The sequence below is a fragment of the Psittacula echo genome (genome assembly GCF_963264785.1).
Source record: "Psittacula echo genome assembly, chromosome: Z".
Taxonomy (NCBI): Eukaryota; Metazoa; Chordata; class Aves; order Psittaciformes; family Psittacidae; genus Psittacula; species Psittacula echo.
This window is the reverse complement of record NC_137742.1, coordinates 19,696,817-19,719,825: the sequence shown is the minus strand read 5'-3', so window position 1 is coordinate 19,719,825 and position 23,009 is coordinate 19,696,817. Positions and strand designations below refer to the sequence as shown.

The following is a 23,009-nucleotide window of genomic DNA, read 5'->3' as shown; positions in this document are numbered from 1 at the left end:
ACAAATGCCATACTCCAGGTAAGACTTGTTTGCAGTGTGTGGCAAATAAAGAACGTTCTGTGGCATTAATGTGTGCTAAGTAATCCCTAAATAGTGAAATAAAACTGTGCAGGGTACAAGCATATGTCTTCTATCCAAAAACTGCTCTCTGACATTTCGACTTGATGATACATTGCTTCAGGTAACATATTTAAGCTTTGTTGTGGAAAAAGAGTGATTTATATACATTTTTTTTTTATGCAAGTTATTAACTGTAAATGGAATTTTCAGTTTTTCAACTGTAAATGGAAAATTCCTGAATTCAGTTTCTGAGAATACTCAGAATGTATTGTCCATTTAGCCCGTCTTTTTTCATTTTGCTACATGGACAGGGCTGACAACATTTGTGTTGTGGCTTACTGAGAGCTTCAGGCCAGGTAGAATATGTTCTTGGTTTTGCTGGTTTTTATCCATGTTGGCTCAATTTAACCTCAGATTTATCTCATATTTAAGACGCTCTGTTGTTTATGCCTGTTTGGTTTGTGAGAACATATCCAAGACTCTTAAAGGCCTCCTGGAGTTCAGAATCATTCCACACTTTTCCAACTAAACTGTTCTGAATTTGACCTAAAATACATTACAAACGACTTTGTGCATTTTTCAGTACTTTTTTATTCCCAGGCTGTGCTTGGTACAAACTTGGTATTAAATAGCATAACAAACTAGAAAGCTGTTGACATCTTATGTTTTTGTTGCTAGCAAGTATTGTTTATGTAAGATTTATCTCCTGAGAGGAGAACGGGTTGCTTTAGAGAAATACACTTGCCTTCACTAGCCTAACAATTGGTAATCTATTCCAATGCGGGTGTGTATGCACGCTCTTCTCTGAGATGTTTTCTCAGTCGTGAGGTTTCACTATAAGTTTCCAGCTGGGAAAAGGAAGTATGGCTTCAGCAGTAATTGATCTCTTCTTACTTCTGACAGTTTGGTGGCTGTCCTTCCTCTCAAGCTTACTGCACTTGGTTTTTCTCTACTGCATCGGTTTGAATAAATGCTGTCTAAACTGCTATCCAGTAATGGTCATCTGCAGACATCACTTCAGTTCTTGCATTAGTGCAGACTTTGCAGACCTGTTTGCATACACACATAGACTATTTTTGGATCTAAACGAAATACCTATAGTGTATTACTTCTCACCTCAGAATGGAGTAGGTAAAAGCTATTGCTGTTTAAGATGAACTGTCTGCTCCCAGGGTGTTAGGAGCTGGTCCTGCTTACTTCACTGACTCTAATACTGCTGGGGTTCTTTGCCTTTCTGGGCACTTCCAGGACAGTTCACTGAACTCCAGTCAGAGTAGAGAACATCTGTTAAAATCGTAGGGATTACATACGTGTGACCAGCAGCATACGTTAGCCAGGAGGACCTTTTACTGTTTGACCTAAGAGAGGCGAACAGCACATCTTAACTCTTTGATCTGAAGTTCTCTGTAATGATACCTGCAAGTAAAGCTGAATTTTTTCCACAGAAATCTGGATCTACTTCCTATGGAATTTGGTGAGATGCACCAAACATGGAACAAGAATTTAATGTTTATAAAAAACTTTCTGAAGTGGACAGCCAGATAAAGTACGCTGAAGTCAGTATGGTCCATCTTCTGGTAGGCAATCATTTTCTGTCCTCCAGGATTACTCCATTTGGCACATGGGAGTGGATAATCAAAGTGCTTCCTCACTTGTGTTCAGCTACAGGGAGAAAGAAAGTTGCTGTGGCCTCCAATCAGTAGCAGGAGTAGCAACCATCTTACTTGAATGCCTGCAGATCTCTTGTCTTTCCTTAACCAGGCACTGCTGCTGGCTTTATGGTGGGAATAGGAAGGGAAAGGCAAAATGACAAAAAGGTGCTCCTCTTTCTCCTCTGCCTCCTTATTTTTTTCTTGTAAAAGTGATTTCTGCTTCTGCATGTTTTGTAGTCTCTGTGACAGGCTAGGTAAACAGAGAGCTTTTTTCTGCTGCTGTCTCCCAGAGGAGATCCTGTAACTTCCATGGAAATATTTGTTTTAGTTCTTGGGCCTAATGTGCACTGATATCCTGAAAGAAGTGTTTCTCTCTCGGCATTGAAAAGATTAGGTTGTTGTGTTATAAATAGGGAATTGTGTTTACTTTGTGCTGCTTGCTCTGTCTGAACTGCCTCAAGCACAATAAGCCAAATTCAGCCTATAGCAGTTCTAACATTGTGAACTCTGTACTGTCCCTGTTAGAGTTACTTCTGCTCTGGCTATGAGTTGATCACCATGTCTGGGATGCTTCACCATAGTCCTAGCTCTGCCAGCAATGCGAGATGCTGAACAGCACATGATGGCACTTGTGGAGTCAAGCATGGAAATACTCGTCTTGAGGACATCCACTGCCTTCTTTCTATTTTTAGTAAAGCCATGGTTGTTGGTTATCTAGTATAAATGAATATACGAGAATCCACAAAGTATTGTTTTGATTACCTTGTCTTTATTCATAATAAAGTCTACAGATGTCCTCTAAACTTAAACATCTTTTTGGGGTGAGGGTCAAAGTATTTAATGATGATTTGAATATTTCCACTAGCAGAAAATCCAGTACAGTCTGAGCAAGGTGTTCTAGTGTTTGACTGCCTCCCTTTCATGAATACCTACTGCATTTTGATCCTCTTTTGTATGTTTTAAGGAAGATTTTCCTTGCTCTTTATCTGTAATTCAGATATTATGAGTTCCTCAAGCTCTGAATTATCAGAGATTTTTTTCTAATATTTCACTCATTCTGATGACTCTTCCGTGACCTTTTTGATTCTATTTTTCTGCATATTTGAATACTGTTCTTTAGGGACCACAGGACAGACAGCAGCAGTGCAGTGGGAATTACTCTTGTGTCAACTACAGACATCATAAAACCTTTCTTTTCCAACTTGCTAATTCCCCAATCTCCAAAGCACACAGCAGTCCTCTGAGGCTGTGATTGATCCTTACAGATGTCCTATGCAAATTTAGCTACCATGGCCAAGAGCATTTTCAGAGGCATTATTTTCTGGGGCAGAAAATAACCGTTGTCTGTTTTTGTTTCTCAATGCAAATGTGCACACCCCTGGGTTTCTTGTTATACCTACCATTACCTGTGCTCAGAATAGTCAACACGGCCTGTGAATTGCTTTCTCTGACCTTCTCTCCAAGAATCCCAGCGTACAGTCAGTTGCTTGAAATAGGATTATCTTCAGTAGATCTATTCACGAAGCTAATATATTCCAAATTATATTGCTGTGCTACTAGACAGCTAGTACTGTATCAGCAAGCTCTTTTTCATTATTTATCATTATTTATTATGATCTTGGGCTTCTTTGGGATGGGTGCTGTTAAATGTCAGACAGGATAGGCAGGTCCCATGGGATCATACTAGAAATGCATCACTCGGTGAAAGCTCCAGGTATATCCTGGAGCCCATAAATCAACTGAACTTACACAATTTTCACAGTGCTTTGTTGATATTGGATTATTCTGATGGATTAAGCAAAATGTCCTACATGCCAAACTGAGTGTATTCCAGAAGGCTATTACGTAAAGACATACTTTTCTAAACCCAGTTTAAAACAGTAAGTCTATTGTCTGTAGACCTGTTGATTGGCATTCATTATGTAATTTAATTTAATTGTTCATAATCAAATCTCTCATCAGCTATTTCACTACATAAAAATTATTTTTCTTCACAAAATCTGCTTCAGGCTGACAGGGCATCCAGTTTGTCTTTTGTAAATATTGACATAGCAGTTCTTTCTTTACATGTGAACTTTTCCAGTTCCAGTTTTTCAGACGTTAATGACAGTAAGCATTTCCAGTCCAGCCAGTACCTATGCCATCTCTTTCAACAGGCTTGCATCCAAGTTATCCACTTTGCTGATGTAGAAGTGTCCAATTAATAGCTGCTGTTCAACATCTTATTGAGTTACTGTTGTAATGGAAACTATTTCATCATCATCATAAGAGTATTGTTTCCTTTTTCTCAGACAGATGTGTGTTAAACTTCTCCTGCTTTTCTTTGTTACTGTCAGTAATCCTACAATTTCCATGTAATAATGGACTACTTTTTTTCCACCACACTTTAAAAACTGTTTAACAATTTTACTCATTTCTTTTTCTGTTGTTTTGCAACTTACATAATATTCTTTCAGTGTGAATTTCTAATCACAAATAATCTCGTGTTGAGGGGACAACTGATACCCTATTAATGGAGAGAGGTTTTAATCAAGCTCCCACAGTGATTTAGTATCTTTTGAGTAAGAAAAACAGCCTAGCTCATTTTCAGTATGAGCATCCTGTTGATAACTGATTTTTTTACTAAAGGTGTGATTTACTTATCCTAAATCTAAATGTAGCAGAAGTTGTGTACTTAGATGTTCATTTTAGAATAAGAAGTCATGCTTTTGGCGGTGCCTGTTTTCTTTTACTGGCTGTAATGGGTAGTATGAAGGTAATTTTCTGATTCATAGGTGACTTAGGGTAGGTGCCAAGCTGAGCACCTCTCTCCAGATATAAAAAAGGGGGAGCTACCAAGAGAATCATCATCTAGGTTTTGGTACCCAAATTTTGCTTTTCTAAAGTAAAGATTTAAAAAGTGGCTCTTACAGATAGTGTTTGGCTTTGCCTTTTGTTCTTTGGTGATTTCAAGTAAAAAAGGAAGTGTGGCTTCTAGGAATAAGGTACTAATCTGTATATATCACACCTGACATCTGAAAGTTAATTTCTTTCTGTTCCCAATGCAGGTTGAATTTGATAGTCTAGCAGCTTGCAGATTAAAATCTCCTCCTAGATGGGGAAAGGGAATGATTTATGTGGTCAGCATTTTCTGATCAGAACTATATGAAAATGGAGTCTTTCTAGCTTTCCAGTTCATCTGTATTTCTGTTTGTCTACCAGATATTGAAAACAGAGACAAGGTTGTGACTTGCTTTTCTGGGCTTTTCAGAGCAAGTGTAGTTGAATGTTCTCTGAAGAACTGTTTTAGCAAGACAGAGGGGTCGAGTGACTGCAGAGGTCTTTTGGGAGGGCTTTTTATGTCTTAAAGGTAGCACTGAAAGAGAAATATGCAAGAGAAGCTACCCAGCAAAAATAGTATATGGCTAGAGGGCAAAATCTTTGGGTGATCTTTGGCTCTGTGAAACAATGCAAAATTAAATGTTGGTACCTTGGTCATGTTTTGATAACAGATTGCTTTGTTTAAGAAGTTCCAGGTCCACCATACCTGTAATGGGTCTGCAGTTCTGTAGGGGTAGCCTGCACCTGTGATTTTTGAAAGTTCATTCACAAAAACAGAATCCCAAAACATAGCAAAAACCAGCAAATCAAAACCCTCTGAGTGTGTAACTTCACAAAATTGCAACTACAGATTTCACAATTATTCTCAGCCTTTTAAAGTTATCTTCAACATCTGCCAACTGTCACCGTCAACTCCAAATTACTACATATGGTAACAGGTAGCCTTTTATTGCCATGTAATCTCTTAGACATGAATAACTATGTACTGTAATTACATGGCACTTGCCTTATGATTGAAGTGATTATATGGCTATTTGTACCCTTCAAAACAGCAATAACTTTTTTGTTTTTCATACAGGAGTGGTTCGGTTTGTCTTCAGCGTATTTACAAATTAAGTTTCAATAGTTTCATCATTATGATTATACTGTGTTAGATGTGTTCCATTAAAAAAAAGTGTCATCTCCTTTCTTTAAATTGTGTATATCCATTTCTAGGGGATCTAAATTTATTGTTAACTGGAAGGGCACTTTTGAAGTGGAATTCTCAAGTATAACCTTTAAAACTTACTACTCAAACTTATTTTGTTTCAGTGAGGACATCAGTGGCACAAGTAAATCTTTGCGCTTCTTTTGTACTAAATTCTTCATCATACCAAGATTGTGATCGAAATGAATTGGGCATGTCAGTAATGTCCTGGCAGCAATTTTAAGCAGCTAAAATGTATTTTTATTAGCTGGCGCATGGTTTATCCACAGGCTTTATTTTAAATGAAGGTATGATTTGAGTTAATAGCATTTGGCAGAAATAAATTTGCCAAGCTAAAATTTGAAAGTTCAGTGATTGTTGTTCTTCCAACACTGGGTATGTAATTTGTGTAGCCTTGTGACGTTTCTGTATGTGAGAAATGGATAGCTTCTCACAATACAGACAGATTTATTTATGTCTGTGCTCTGAAAATTTGAAAGGGGAGTGTGTCTGCGTTGAGGGGGGAAAGCAGAAGAGGGCACCGCACAGCTGCCCAGTGACCCCGAGTGTCAGTGCTGCTCTGGGGAGCTGCTACAGCTCTGTGCTGTGCTTCAGTCTTTTGCTGCTTAGGTATTTCACTAAAAATAACATAAAAAGGACTTTTGTTTCATACTATGTAGAACTGCAGAGTTACTAGAGGGGTCTATTGGCGGAGGTGTCCTCCCTGAGAGTGGCTTTTCAATGTTCAGTTTTTGAATCTGCTCTGTCTGGTTTAGTACAGAGGAGCCTTTTGGAGGTGTGGGAGAGGTTCTGCTTCGGCAGTGAACGGTAGATGGCAGTGCTGTCCCGTTCAGTGCCTGAAGGGTAGCGATCAGCAGTTTTAAATTCTGCTTAACGTGCCATTCACTACTTGTGTGCTCCTGAAACACTAATAGTTAGGTTAAATATGGTTCTATCTAGAATTACGTTAGTTCTGTGAAGGCAATTATCGATGTAGAAGTTTGAACGGGGTAGGAGGTTATACATATTTATTTATAAATATATACTAAGTGCATATGTATTCTTGAGTTAGTTGTTTCGTATGCCATTCAGACATGAAAGAGCCTAATGCTAACATGATGCCATTTAATGCCACTGCAAATTTAATGAGAGGTCACTGTGATATGTACGCTCCTATCTTCTTTCCTCAAAGGGAATTACTTGCTTTCTACAACTCTTGGTTCGTGATGTACAGTTCATTCCTGTAAATCTCCCACTTCCTCATAGTGAAACATCTCTAGAGTCTGAAAACTTGATGACTCATAGTTTATCAGTCTTTGAGTCTTAAGTCAGGGCCAATCTCTCATAGCTTTTCTAGTACCGGAAATCTTTGTGGAAGCTTTTTTCTGTTTATCCATGAGCATGCTTTGAATGGAAGGACTGCTTGATCACTTTTGTTTTGTCCTAAAGAGTAATCTGATGGCAAAAATAAGTTTTCTCTGTCCTCACATCTTCCCCCCCCCCCCTTTTTTTTTTTTTGTTGGAATGTTAATCTTCTCTGGGAAAAAAAGTATTTAATCTTTATCACTAAACAGTGTTATTAGAATTGGCCCTTTTGATGGCATGTTAGCAGAAAGTTCCTCAGAATATTTCGTCTCTATAGCAATGTGAACTTGTTTCTCTTCTGAAGTTTTTATTAAAAACCATGTACAGAACTTGGGTATTTAAATCTTAAGACAACTGTAAACTTACATAAAGGTGCTGATGCTGAATGAGAAGATCATGAAGACTATAGAGCGTACTTGGTTTTATAATTGTATTTCAGTGATGCACCAGAGTATAGCTGTTGTAACTTTGTAACTGTACTCTTATATAACTATAACTCTTATAAAACTATATATTTTTTTCAGGTTAGATTGAGAGTTATTTGTGTTTGGAAATTTAGTTCCAGTGATTTTTGTGTGCAGATTTACAGGAGTTTTGCAGGTTCTGTGAAGGAACTAAGGAGTTTACTTTTCTACAGTAATTTTATGAAACATATTAGGGATTCAGTGTTTTATGAGAGGCCATTCTTGTTAACATGCTAGTTGTGGTTTTTGGGAATAAAGAAATTGCATCATACTGTAAAAGTTGAAAATGCAGTTTTAACTTGCATTGAATTGCTCATGATGCCAGAAATAAATTTTGCCACTTGTAATTTTTTAGTTTACAAAGGAAAGTATTTAAGGAGCTAGGATTTTGCGCTAACTGAACTGTTTTCTGTATGAAATGCCTCCATATGAGTATTTAGATTACTTTCATAAGATTAGAGAAAAAGACTTAAATGATGTCACTTTAGAGATGGAGCTAGTATCAGGATGTTTGTTAAAACTTGCCTTTACTTTCTGTCCTGAAACATCTTCAGTACCAGCAAACCAGCTTCATACTATAGTTTTTCCAAAAAGATTAAAGACTGCTTGTTGTAAATTTTTACATCACAAAAAGAAAACAGAGTTAAATGGGAAATAGTCTCAGTGGTCAAAAGGCTGGGAACAATATAATTGCTGGAAGCTTAGTATTAGCAGATACTTCACAGAAATAAAACCTAGCGGTTTTTCTGATAAAGCTAAATGTCTTGTGCAGGTTGTTGAGTTTGTTACATAATCCATTACATTAAATAAAAATTAAGAGACCTCATGAAGGGCACTTGTTTAAAAAGCATCCCAGAAGCTGTTGGAAGGGAGCTAGGCAGAGAAAAAACCTAGTTATCTTTGATTTTATTTTTTTGGAAGTGGATGAAGCTGTGTGAATTTAAAGTTTGCAGTATGGCTATATAGTACTTTTTGTACCTTTTAAAGCTGTATCATGGGCAGTCGTGTTTTGGTTTTTGGAGGCAGAAAAAATAATTTGCTTTACTTTTAGTTTCTGCGTAGCCAGACTTTCTCTTATGTTTGTAAAATTTAGAGAAGTTCAATAGGGGGCCCTTGGTGCTTTGATCTAGTGCCATGGTGCAGTTTAATGAGAGAGGGGTTTTCAATATTGTCTGCAATATTACAAATTCTGCCAGCTCTGTCTTAAATAAGAAAATGCATGATTTACACCTCGGACACCTTCTTGTATTTCTGGGCACTCTTTCTGTTTGAAACAGGTAATTACAAAAACCTCCGGATCAGTTTTTGTAAAGGGGCACCCTGATGGGTGCCATGACTGAAGTGTGACATGAGCCTTTTCCAATACAATGGGTGGCCTAACATTCCTCGGGAAGGCCAAGCTCATTAAATATTCTCTTCTTTTTTTCTACCCTTTCCCCCTCTTCATGCACTTAGCTTGAGTTGTGCTAAGTCTGAGGTTTCTTCACTGAGGACTTAGGAAAATTGCATAGAGTTCTCAGATTGAATTTTTTATGTGTATGACTTCATGATGGCATTAGCATGTGCTTTGATCCATGTGTGAATGGCACTGGGTCGGCTCTTATTGCCATATCCAGATGGTGTTACAGGGAACAAACAGTTGTGTTTTAGGATTTCTCAATAGACTGTCTAGACTGGTCTTGCAGCAGACAGATACAGCCACCCATCAAATTAGCGTTTGTCAGATTTATGGTAATGGTTCACCAAAGCCTTCCTGTCATTGACATTAAGATTTACGCCTCCAAAGTTATTTTGTCTTCCGCAGAGTGTAAAGTCTGATCATGTGTATGTGTGTGATTATCTACATGTAGATGTATATTTGCATATATAAATTTTTAACTAAAGGGGAGGAAAGCAACTGAAGAGAAGTAATTGCAATGGCAAGAGGCAGATTTTTTTTTTAAAGTATTTTTTTAAGAGGCTGATTTCTGCAGCTGGATTGATTAGGGAAGCTTTCCCTCATCCGTCCATCCCCACCCTTCAGATGATAATACGGATGTTCTGTTCCAGTCAGTGTCTCCCATATGCCCTTTTTAGAAAGAAAAACATGTATGTGGGTTACTACGGCTAGATTTTGCACTTTCATGTTACACTGGAGTAATATGAGCTGCTCCCTTTACGCAGTGGGAATAACCTTTTGACAGGCAGTATGTCCATTCTCAGTGGAAATGTTTTTCCAAGTCTGGCCAGGGCTCCTTTGATCATGCCACCTCAAATGTAGGGGTCATAGCTACTATGCAGTGTAAGAACCACTGATGGTTGACCAGGGGAGAGATGATTTTGAGGAGAGCATATTTAAAATAAGCCAAATGTCATGGGGTTTGAGGTATCTTTTTGTTTTTATTTTTTGGGAGGCATCAGTAATTTGTGTTGCAGTGGGAATGGTGAGCGGGAGTGTTGGGGAAATTTTAAATTAAGCTGGACATGTTGGTACATTTGGTGGTGGAAACAAGAGGTGGTGTAAATTTCAAATAGCTGAATTACAGTGGCAAGCTTTGGGCTTGAACATGCCAGGGCATGTTTTGAAAATGTTTTTGTGTTATAAGGCTATTTCAAGAGTAGCTAAGGGAGTAATGGGATGATGAAAGGATCCAGATGTTATAGTCAACTGTATATTTGGGGAACGCTACTTAATGAAGAAACAATTTTGCAAAATACTTGAATTAATTTGCAAGTCTGTCTGTGGTGTGTGCTTTGGAAAGTCTCTCCTCTGTTTGCTAGGCATAATTACTAATGATCATGAAAAAGGGCAAGAATTGAATTAACTATGAAGTCATTTTATAGAAAGTTTTATTCTCTGCTCTTGTTATTTTTTTCTTGAAAGAGCTTTGTAGCATTGGAAGAAAGTAAATATATCTGGGAAATATGTAAATAAAAAGTAAGTATGTAAATAAAAGTAAATCTGTAAATATTAATTGACAAGAATCAACTCCAGGAAATCAGAGCTGGTTCTCCACCAGGCAGTTCAGTATTACCACAAAATATGTGCATGCTCCCTGTGTTTTGGGGGCTCACAACCGCTCTGCTATGCAGCAGCAGTGTACCATTGTATCTTGGAAAAAGCAGCTAGTTTATTCTTTGCAAATCCATGGTCAGAGATTGTGATGGTGTAATCTTTGTTTATTGGGTAGATTTCTGTGATTTATGTGTTCTGAACATGTTTGACTGTTACACAACTTTCCTCTGTGCGAGTGCTTAAGTGAAAAGAATATAAGCTACCAGAGAAACAAATATTTAACAGCAGAATAAGAATTCTTTTCCTTTATGTGGAGAAAGCATAGAGCTGCTTTCCTCCCAGCCCCCTCATTCCTTTTTTTTTCTTTCTTACGGGTATTATCTATGGCTACTGGGACTAATAGTTTGCCAAACTTTGTCTCCATATTGCATCTTTCAGTGTCTCAGTGGCAACATAATTTTCTCCCTGTCTTAGAGAAACATTCCTGGGTTTGATTTCTTTTCTTTTTTTTCCTGTGTTACAATTTTATCAAAATAAGCATATGTTGCATTGAGAGACTGTAATTAGATTTTCCATAAAAATGTAAAATTAATATTAATACAGGATTTAAACAGTTGAGTTAATATTATAACTTCTCTATAGTTGTAGCCTGGTTTTAACTGGATTTTGTGAAACATGTACCTGCACACAACAAATGCAGGTTATTATACTCGGTTACTTTTTATTCATTGCTTATGCTGCATTAGAAAGCCTTACCCAGCCTTGGAAGCTTTAGTTGAGATGTTTTTCATTGAAGTTTAAGAAATGCGAATTTTCTTTAAGCATACTTCTGGTTTTATTTTGATATGGTGAAAACATGGGATGAACTCTTACTTCGTGTTGTCTTAATTTGTCTCACTCAACAAAAGATTGTAAATGGACAGTTTAAATTTTCAGGGATCTAAGACAATCGAGTATGTAAGCATTGCTCACTTTAGTGAGTGTTGCTTACTGATTTAAACATAACTTTGCTGCTTATTGGAAGTGAATTTATCAGAGATGAGCTAAAAGTTGCAAATTGGTGGTTTGGTGGGTTTGGGTTTTTTCGGTATGTTTTGGTCTCCTTGCTTTTGGGGCAGCCTAAACTTACAGGAAGTAACAGAGGGACTGATAACAAAATATTTGGCCTCACAGGGCTCCCAGCAAGGTCGTGTTTTGTGCTGCCTAAACTCATCATGCCTGAGGCTGATGTATTACAAACCACTGTCAGTTCTAAGACAAAGACCCCTGATGCTCTAGCGAAGGACAGTCAGCATGTGGCAGGGGTCAAGAAGGAAGGCTTAGGAAATGCTAGGTACTGCCATCATGATGGCCAGAGATGCTCCCTCCCTGTATATCCTTGAAGAGGGAGGTGGCCCGCCTGTGTTACCTCACTGGAGATGTGCAAGCAGCGAGACTTGGGACTTCTTGTTGGGCTTTTTGCTTGGGGGAGTCACTGGCAGTTTATTTTTCTTCTTCTTTTTTTTGGAGGAAGTTTTGTTGACAGGGGATTAACTAGGAAAGGAGCTGCTGCCATCTCCCCTTTCCTCTGAAAGTGAGGAGAGAGAAGTGGGAGCAAGGACAGACTGTGGTGACTGGTTAGTGAGGCATGAAGGCAGAAGAGAGGCATAAGTGGTAAAAAGCAGGTGAGCAACTGAGAGAAAGGTCTGATTTTTAGGCATAAATTGAGGCCAGCCTGTCCACTACCTCCTTTTCCTGCAACTGGAAAATAGGGTGAGGGGAGAGCGGAGCTGCTTGAGCTGACCTTGCATCAGAAGTCCTTTAGAGCCATGACCTAATTCCTTTGTCAATGCACGCTGTCCTCACACCCAAATTTGATGGTTTACATCCCAGGTAGCTGGCCCAGCTACACCTCAGGTATTGTTTTAAGTCAGTCTGGCAACCTGCCTACTGTGCAAATGAGGATGCCAAATAGATCTGGCAGTCCTTCAGAGCTGTCCCACAGCTCTCCCAGAAGCACAGGCAGATGCTTGATGATTCCTTTTCAGTTAATATACGAGAAAGTTCTCTTCCCCCACTACTGTAAAAACAAAGCAAACACACACACCCACCCCCGTTGTGATACACCTCTAGAGTTGTTTTCACTGGTAAAGAAACAGCAACTTGGGCAATGGCTACTCACCCTGTGACTAAGCTGATGTGGGTGTTTGGGTTTGAGCACCTGGGCAAAACCAGTAGTGAATCAACATGCCTACATTGGAGTGAGCAGTCTGTGGAAGTGTATGAAAATTAATAAGCTATTCAAGCTTTTTTGAGGGCCCTCCCCAGTGATGGTGTCTTTCTAAGGGCACTGTCAACTTACAAACTGTATTTGCTGGAGAATTTTGTCACCTAAGACTTGTGTAGATGAAAGATCAAAGAATTGCTCTGTAGACTTTTTGTTGCTTTCATTGAACAATTGAGGTTGGAAAGGATCTTGGAAGGTCTGTAGTCCAACTTTGTGGTCAAAGCAGGGTCAGCTTGAGGTCTGACTGGGTTGCTCAAGGCTTTATTCAGCTTAGTTCTGGTCTTGAAAACCTAGTGGAAGAAACCATCAAAGATAAGGACTGCGGAGCCTCTCTGCACATTGCTGGACTGTTCCCATGGGGAAAAAGTATTTTCTTATAGCCAGTCTGAACCTCCCAGGCTTCAAATTGTCCATTGTTTCTTGTCATCACTCCATTTACAGCTGCAAGCATCCCTTCAGAAAATTCCCAGGACATTTATCTGGACATCTCAATTGCTTTAGATTGTCTCGAAGATTATTCTGTGGTACTGCTGTGGTCTTCTTAGATTTTGCAAGTGAGATTTCTTTTAGCAGAGGGTGCAACTCAGACTGCAGTGTGATTTTTGAGAGTTGGCACATTCAATATGCCACATGTAGTATAAGTACAAAATAAATTTGAACAAATAGAAATTTGTACTTTTGGCAATGTTGTCGTCTGAAACATAAGGAAAAAAATGTGACGCCTGATGCATTTGCGTTAACAAATGCCTGTTCTGAAAGCGGGAAATCAGAGTGGCTTTGTAAGTAACAAAGGAAATTGGATATTTTTCTTTAATATGCTGCTGCATTTAGGGCTCAGAGTTTAGAGACTCACTGATTTTAATTTCACATAGGAAGTTTAGGGCATTGGCAAAGACACTAGAAAGTCAAACAGAAGACAACAGCATGTTAATATGCTACTATTTTCACGTAGCAAGGTAGCCTGAAATTCATGTTAAAATAATCAGCTGTATGAAAATAGATGTCTTAATGCTTTTTGCTCTCCAGGTAGATTTTTCTTTGATGACCATCAGGTAGGTAAGTGGTGTTTTCAAGCTCTATTCATAGATTTCTGTTTCGTTTCCTCATGGCTTTTTGATAGCAAGTACATGCTGAGCTGCAGTCTTGTCTATGCACAAGCTGCAGCTTAATTAAATTTGATATAAAACTCTTTAGTTAAATAAGCACTGACCTGTGTGTGAAGATTCACTGAGTTAAGTTAGGCTAACTTGCATCAGGCATGTATGTAATGTATAGGAGTAATAAGAATCCACTTCTTAATTCATACTTGCTTTATTTTGTGCATTATCTGAAAAGGTTTAAGCATCACTTGTTTCTGTGTAGCTCCGTGGGGCATGCTATGGCTGTGTAAGGTACATCACTTGGTTTATTTTTGTCAGTAAAACAGCACTTCTGAAAACAACAATGTTATATTCTCTTCCTCCTTCTGGTCCGGATGCACTGGAGCCTCTGCTGTATTGCACAGGATCTACAGTGATTGCTTTCTACAGTCTGTGCCTTAGGTAGTGATTTTTCTGCAGTGCTCCAATAGCATTCTTGATGTGCAGAGCTGCATGTGAATAGCCAGTATTAAAAATATAGCATCAAGGCCACAAAATATGTTTTAATACAAGACTTGACTAGCAAAAAGTACTGTTTACTGAAGCAACTAGCTTCTTTAACAGAGCAGAAAACTAGGAGCAGCTTGAACAGTGAAGACATGGGCAGTCTAAACTGTCTCTGGCTTGATTTATTTACTTGTTTGTTTTACCTCTGTTGTAGTAACTGCTTTCCAACTGGCAAACAACAGAATTGGATGAAAGAAACCTGTCTTTTTTTTAACGGCCTCTCCCTATTGTTACTTTTATGTAAAGCAGCATTTGTTGCATTTTTCGTAAGTTTTTCATGAAACTTCGTAAGTAGCGTTTTTTGCTGAGACAAAAATGTTGCAGGTACACATGTTCAGAATCCATGTTAATGTGGTACAAGTGGCTATTGAAATTCCATATAATGCTCTGAGATAGCACTTTCCATTTCTCTCTTTGTAGACATTGAAACCATTCCTATAATCACAGTGCTATCGCAAAGGAAATTTTGCTGGACTAATAATTGTTTTGCGGTCGAGATACCACCGCAAGTATTTCACTGCTGAAGTCAGCTGCTGTGGAAATTAGCCTCCCTCCCCTGATTGAGCCCATACCGATGATCTCTCAACTGCCATCATCACAGAAATGCATGGGGAAATGGATCTGCTCCCACTTATCAGCATGAAATCAAGCACCAGATCTTGGAAGGAATCTGGTAACAGACCAGCCGGCAGCCCAGTGCAGTGAGCAGTCTCCACGTGCCGCTTCGCGGGGCAGGCTGCCTGTTGATTCAGTTGAAACACCTCATCCCTGGGGTGTAGTGCTTGGTGATACTCAGCCTAGGGGTGATGAATACATGGATAACTATGCTTGAATCCACATTCCTGGAGAAGGGGTGCAGTCTCCTGGACAGCCAAAGACTGCAAGAGTTTTTAGCTACTGTTACTATGTAAGCATCCAGGAGTACTACAAATAGTTCCCAATTAAAAAAAAAACAAGCCAAATCCCTCCTCCGCTTTTTAGGGTGTGGCAATTTTCTCAGTATGATTTGGAAGGTGTAGCCAACCAGTGTCTAAAATAAGGAATTGCAAAAGGAATAAAATGATACTACCCTACAAGTAACTCCCCCAGAAAGAATGAGGGTACACCATAGGTAAGGTTCTTTTCTACTTCAGACGTTGGTTTTGATGGACCCCACATATAGGTAGCCTGTATTGATACAGAAAATGAAAAATTGGCCTTTACCACGCAGTACAGCTTTACATGGTGTGATGTGACTGTAGGGTAAGCACAACAGGGGAATGGTGGCTTTGCAGTATCAAAACACTTTTCTTTGGGTGTTTGGATGGAAGCATTGGCTGAAGTGAATTAACATAATTTCCTGTGTTATTAGGCTATTTAAAGTTCAGAAAAAACTAATTGAAACTTGCTGAAGTGTTCTCAGGTCTCTTCCTACAGTCTTACAGAATTAAAAATTTTGTAATATGAAGTTACTTAAATATTGGCTGATCTGGTAAAGTAGATATGTGTATCAAGGCACTGAAATACTATGGGAGACTTCACAATCATGATGTTGAACATCTCTAAAACTTTAGATGCTCAGGCTTTTGAGTGAAACTCTCCACTGGGGCACAAATCCTACGTTCCATGTGTTGAGAATGGCACAGTTGAGTTCCCCTTTGCTCATGATGTGAAGAATACTCAAGCCAATGAGTATGAAATGCTGAGGAGTATGGCTGATATTTCTGCCACATGCTAAACAGTGTGAAGTGGTTGAATACTGCAGGATCATTATGTCAGGGTTTATTTTGTTTGGTTGTTTTTTGTGGTTGTTTTTTTTTTTTGTTTGTTTTTTTGTTTTTTTTTTGGGTGAAGTGTAAACTGAGATTGCTTCCTGTGGCAGAACAGAAAGTACAAGATTTTGCTCATTCATTTTTGAATTCTGCAGTGTTAGGTAACAACAGTATTTTTTCCTATGCATGGGCAATGGAGGAGTCAAGAAAGTATAGGCTGTATGCTTTCTTTGCCCGTATTTGCTTTCAGTGTCAGTTTATAATGGCAAAGCCAATGACATCAAATTCTTTAAAAACAAATAATGCAATCTGGTTTTTGTTTTCACTATCCTGAGATATCAGTGATGAAGCCTGTTTTTAGTAAGTAGCTAATGAGCCACTGAAATAGCTCTAGTTAGTGAGATGCTTTCTGGGAAGATTGATTAAATTCTTCTATATACAGTATCAAAGTAGATCTAGAGTGCAACCAACGCAGGAAACATTACAAACCAATCGGTCTTCCACTCATGATGGTTCTTACACTGAAACTAATGAATATTGCAGAAGTTCAGAATGCAGAATAGGATTGGTATGACTTTTCAAATATAGTTGGAATTTGTGGAATGGTGTTAATGATCTTGCTTGGTTTTTAACCCTATGGTGACTGTCCAATTACTGATCTCAAAATTTTCTGGAGCTCTTGCTCCAGAGATACAAAGTACACAGTGCACATGTATGGATACCATCTTACACTGCTTTAGAAGGGTTAATAGTTTCAAGTTAAGATCAAAAGAATGTCCAATATATGTAACACGTCATGCATCTCAATTTACCTTATGCAAATACCACATATATAACATTGTCCTTCACTTGTCATGTTAGTGATGCAAAGGAGTTAAGAGTTTAGATTTTGTCTGAGCCGCAAGGTATTGTTAATTCTTGTTAAAATAAGTCATCCACAGTAAGCACTTAAGGGAAATTCAAAGCTATTACAGCAGATGGCCTGCCAAAAATCTTAAGTCATTTATGACAGTCTAATAATGTTAAATTCTTTGAACATGTGTAAAAATGGGGAAACTTGCAGGTCTAATTCCTGAAAATGTGGGCAGCAAAGAATTGTATGAGAACACTGATAAATGAGTTGCACTGCAAATTCACACAGTTCTTTGTTATATGCAGTTTCACATAATGGAGTATGTAATTGTTGATGGAAGTTCAGCAATTTCTCAAGGAAAGTATGTTTTGTTTACCCTTAATGAGATTCCGTGTGGCACCAGCAAGGTAGATTTTTTTGTCACTGTTTTTGTCTACTCAGGTGCCACCGAATTATTTTTAACCAGAAAATTACAAAATGGATGTTGCTATTCTAGAATTCCAGATATGAGGTGCTTTTATTTTCCACGTGAAACATGCATGATCAAGAAATAGTGCAATACCATAATGTTACTTGTGTGGACCTTTATTTTTAACTACAGCCAGTTTTTCACACAGATTGACTTTTCTGATCATTCTAAATCCATATGGCTTTAGAATTATGAAGTCTAAGTCACTTGTGCTTGATACAGTTAAATTTTGCTAAAATGTCTATACTCTGACCCCATTCTGTGCTAGTAAGTTTACTAAGGAAATTCTTAATTTCTTGCTTCAGTATTATTTCAACTGGAATCTGTGGTATATCAAGCCGTCCCTGAAGGACTTTCTTCTGTGTTTATCTGACACACAAGAAAAATTCTTCTAGGAAATACCACTGAATAGTATGGTTGATTGGAGTAGAAAATATGTTGCTATTAGGCTGGAATGTAAGGCTTAGCAGAAGAGAAAAGCAGTAGACAGCAGGAAGAAGAATCATGATACATTTGTCATGAAAATACTTCAGTGTGCCTGGAAGTCCAAGTAGGTTTTAATGTTTTGGAAATGGACCTCATATGTACACTTAGTGCAAAAATATTTACTTGATTTTACACTATTCAACACTGTGCTTATTGCTGTCAATGTCATCTTCCTAATGTGAGCATTTCCAAATCAATTTATGCTATGTTGGTGCTTTATCTTCATCATACTTGTGGAAGGTTATTTTTCCTAGGACTTTTATTGGGATAGGACTTAACTGTTTTTACCATTTAAGGCTGCATAATGTCCCCAGCTGAAAAATCTTCAAACATTTAGACTACAGCTTAATAGTTCATTTTGATTCCTCTTTCTGGACAAGAGTCAAATACGAGACTTCTAAACCCAGTTGTGTTTTCTTACAATAAACCAAACTTTAAATTACTCTAGCTTCTTTGTGCTAGATGGACATCGAGTCATGTTCTCATTCTTTTGTTGTCTTTAAGAAGAAAGCTAACACTAAAATTTGCATCTAGTAATTTTTTAGACCATATTTCTATGCTGGAGGACTCTTTTCCTTTGAACTACACATAGGTTGAATCAGTCCCAAAACCAAATTCCACATCTGAACAAAATAATAAAAAAACCCCATATAATTATTAGTTCTGTTTAGTGTATGGAACTTTCAGTCTTCGCTGCTTTACACACATAGCACTGTGGTTTGGATCACATTGGAACTCTGTGGTGTTTCACTAGAAGTAATGCATTAATAACAACATAGTTTTCCCCCTTCCTGCTAGTATTCTTAGGTCCTTTTTTTTCACCTCCTTGGCTGAATTTTACTGTTCAGGCTGACATTTCCCTCAACTTTGAGAGGTTAGCTACATTTAAAAATAGGTTTAATAAAATTTGTTGGCTAGCTTCTAAGAATAAAATTAAAAAATAACCAACTTGCTGATAGTTTGTCAGTTTAAAAATTTAGGCAATGGCACAGCAGTTTTGGAGATCACAGATTGCCTCATAATAATCAAAGGACTTTCACTTTTTTAGGAAAATGCACTTAAATTTCTGAACTTGAGACGGCATATGTTCACTGGAATTTCTTCATGTTTTGCTTCATCTTGAACTGTTTGCCTTGGTATTCTGTTCATTTCCGTCAAAATATCTCTGGGTTTAGAGACTGCACTTAATTGCTTGAAAGATCTGAGGTTTTTTTAGTTTCCTGTGGTAAGAAACTTGGAAAATGCAGTTGGAAAACAGTAGCTGTTAACAAATTTTCAGATTTGAGCAATGTAGTTAACAGTGGCAGGAAAATTTCTGCTTCAGCATTCTGTCTGGGTGAGGCTTGAGAAATGCTTAGGTTTATATTTTTTTAATATGTTGTTTTATGATTTTTATGTTGATTTCCTTGGCATTGATCAGTTGAGGATAGTGACCTGACACAATTTGCAGGTGCTTCAGTTCCCCTGTTGCAGGAGACGTAGGAGCTGGTGCCTTATACTGGGCACCAGAAACCTTGCCTCTCGCCAGAGAACTGCAAACAGCGTGTTTTTCTCATTAATAGGCTTTATAGGCTTTATAAATGGCTTGTATAAAAATGAGTAGAAAACATTCTTTTGCTGTAACTAGTTCAAACTCTAATCTTTCTGTTCTTAACCTACAGAGCTGGAAATGACTGGAGTCTTGGAAGACATCCTCTTTTTTAATTCCTTTGATTCAGTATCTATCCAGAAAGTCCTCTCTCTTTCCTGCTCAATCTGTGCAAGTCCAAGGAGACTGTGTGTAGAGCTGGTGCCCCGCTAACAACTCTTACTCAGTTGGGCTGTGGGACTTGGGGAGAATTTTTGCTTCCTACTGCTCTGCAGAGGTAGTCTTTTAGTTGACAGCAGTACACCAGCACCTTGTGATGATCTGTGCTTTGCAAACCTACCAAGTGAAGGTTCATCTACGTGCATAATGATTCCACCTAGATTCCACTTCTGCAGCCCACTAGGAAACTGAGGTTTAATGTCTCTTAATTTCATTAATGTTTAGGATAAGACATTTATTATGAAATACCTTTTTTTCTTCAAATGTCTCTCTTCCCCTGATTTTATAGATTGCCATTTCTTCCTAATAAACGCTGATCTTTTTAAGGTATAATTTGTAATTGTATGCTTTTGTAACAGTACGTTTGGTAACATGAGCTTAAGAATTTCTTGCTAGGATGAGGAAACATGATCATTTACACATTTCTTCAAATAAAGAGCACTATATTATTATTCCTCAGGAAAGAAAAATACTTCTGGTGCTTTTCAGTTACTGTGACCTTTATTTGAAACATTTTAGTGCATTTTCTCTTTTAAATCCTATACTTCATAATTTTATTACCGAATAACATTATCAAACTGTGCTGCACTCCTTAATCCTTGTATAAAATGCATGGTGTATCCTGTGCCTTGTCGTATCTCTTCGCTTGTGTAAATTGCCTTGGAGAAATATTTGTTAGCTGTGAACACTTCCTCTTCAGTGAAAATTCTCTGTGGCATGAGAAGAACTGTGTGCATCTCTTCTCATACTCTATACATTCATTGTGCTTCAAAAATACTGATCTAATGATATGTAGGTAATTGGCAGTTACTAAAGTTTCACTATAAAAGTTGTTTCCTTATCATACTTTCCTATTACAAAATCCAAGCTTCCAGCTCTTTATTACAATTCTTTAATAATCTGTCAGTCCTTAGGAAAGTGAAAATACTTTAAACAAAAAGCTTGAGTTAAAGCCAGTGTTCTGCTTTTACAACTAATCATATGTCTTAGTTTCTGAAAGACAGCTCACTTCTATTTCTTAAGCCTATTCTTATTCGTTGTCTCACTCTGAGTTATGCCAGCAGCTCCATATTGCCTGTGTTTCTCTGATAGACTCTCATCATTGTTGCAGTTCTCCCTGGTCCTCAGTGAAATTTTCTCTCTAGCCAGCAAAAGGAGGTTTCCAGTTTGGCAAGATTCGTGCTGATCTCGAATAAATGGTAAAATTTTTGTTACAGTAAGAAGCAGTGAGTCAGTTCTTACTGAGGTGTCTGCAGCCTCCTTAGAACAAGTATTAAATCTTTCATAGCTGTGCATTAAAGTAGGTGAGGGACTGAGCGCCCAGCTCAGTTATCTGAATAGCATGTTGAGTTTATTTCTGCTTGGATTTATGATTGTATTTCATGAACATAAGATTTATTCTGAAGTAGCAACCTGTTGCTTTTTTAATGCGAGAGACTTTTTATGGAACTATTGTGTAATAGTTATCTGAAAAAAACAGAAACCCAGCCCACTGTCAGTGAAAGCAGTAGCATTGGGAAAGGGATAGCACAGGAAGGTTTCAGGCTGAGGGCTTTCCGTCCGTTCAGAAATGTTCATTTGCTGAATCTGCTTGGACACTGCACCTGCCCAAAGGAGAAAAGTATGAATCCCCTCAAAAGGTTTTCGGCAGTTCTAAGACTAAAAGTGGTTCTTTCCCACAGAGAAGAATAAAACCCCAAACAACAAAAAAACCCCAAACCAAACCAAAACCAACAAAATCTCCCAACCCATAGTGATACTTCCTGTGGTCTGAAGTATTTAATGCCCCTTACCTGATAAAAAATGGTTGTTTGTGATTTCATCAGAAGAGACCTGGTGTGGGTCATCTGTACTGCAGAGACAGTATGCTGACATGCCCATGAGTAGGCATAGCTGCATGGCAGGCTGTTTTGCGAGCAAGGACACAACAATCTGTGTTTTTGCAAAAAATACAGCTGGTTCTTGCCAGCTCTTGTTTTCCCTCCAAAAAGTTAAAATTCAGTCGTGGCTTTTCAGAGGCAGTGTAACCTCTATGAGTGTCCAGAGTTTATTGACAAACTATTCTTTATGTTTTCTCTGTTTAATTTTTTTTCCCCCATCTCACTCAAGTAACTGAATAGGTATTGGTCAATATCTGTTGAAAAAAAAATCTTGTTTGTGTGGTTGTTATATGGAATTTTATGTTTTGTTTGTTCATTTTTGTTGGCTTTATTAGCAGTGCAAGCATATGAAGTCAGTTTATATCTGTATTTGATTGATTGCTCTGTACCATCCATTCTGTTCCCTGTCAGCTGAGAATCCCCACCTCAAATTGAGTTGTGTTCCCGAAATACTCAAGCAATAGGAGCAGAGCACCTGTTGGGTTTCTGTTTGAGGCAGTTTAAAGGCTGCCTAGTCCTTAATCCATGCATGCTCAGCAGTGACAAATTTGACAGTTCTGATTTTACAGTGGTAGGTGAACAAACAGCCAATAGAGTCTTTATCAGCAGACAGATTGGTGACAGCTGAGGAACTTGGTGGTAGATGTAGATATATAGCCAGAAAAAAACCTCAAACTTGCAGCTGGAGAGAGGAGAAATACAAAATGCTTTGTGTTGGAGCATGCAATACTTTCAATGGCTGAAGTTTCTCAAACTTAACTCATTAAGAATTTCATTGAGGCAAACCTGTTTTACATTCAAAGAGGTTCTCATTGACTAAAATTTGAAGAATTTTTAATGGTACTTGAGATTGCTATGCCTTCCTGTAACTGTGTATTTTGGATTAATGTTCTTGTGTGGCTTGATCTTCTGTTTCCTCCCACAGTAGTAATTTGCTGGGCTAGCTAAGTAAAACTCTTACTCTATATGAGGAGGGTAGGGAGGTTGCTGTATATGTTAATACATATTTCATATTCCACAGGTCTTTTGGTCAAAATAGATATCTTCTTAGAGGTTCTTATTTTTGTAAATATAGCACACTGGGAAAGTAAAATGAAAAGGGCACATGAGAGTGAAATTGTTCATGGGGAGCCTAATGAATAAGAGGTGCCCATAGACTGCAACTACATAATGCTTCAAATTCAACACTGGAGGTTAATCATGCGATGCAATGGTAATACGGCACACCTGTTAGATCTCCCACTTGTGTCTCTGCCTACACTGTGTAATTCTTACTCCATTTTCTAGTGTCGGAAAGCTGTCTAGTTTT

At 38.1% G+C, this 23,009-nt stretch overlaps 1 protein-coding gene across 3 annotated transcripts in view; it reads left to right on the top strand.

Annotated features, from left to right (window-relative positions):
- The window catches only part of ARL15 (ARF like GTPase 15), a gene marked incomplete at both ends in the record, with an annotated part of 216,528 nt that overhangs the window by 46,593 nt on the left and 146,926 nt on the right, over positions 1-23,009 (top strand). Inside the window, one exon of one of the 3 annotated variants that reach the window (XM_080636790.1) lies at positions 15,094-15,150. The exons of the other annotated variants lie outside the window; for them this stretch is intronic. Coding sequence (XP_080492916.1) covers positions 15,094-15,150 — 57 coding nt within the window. Of the gene's footprint in view, positions 1-15,093; positions 15,151-23,009 lie in introns of those variants that run through there. 3 annotated transcript variants of the gene reach the window in all.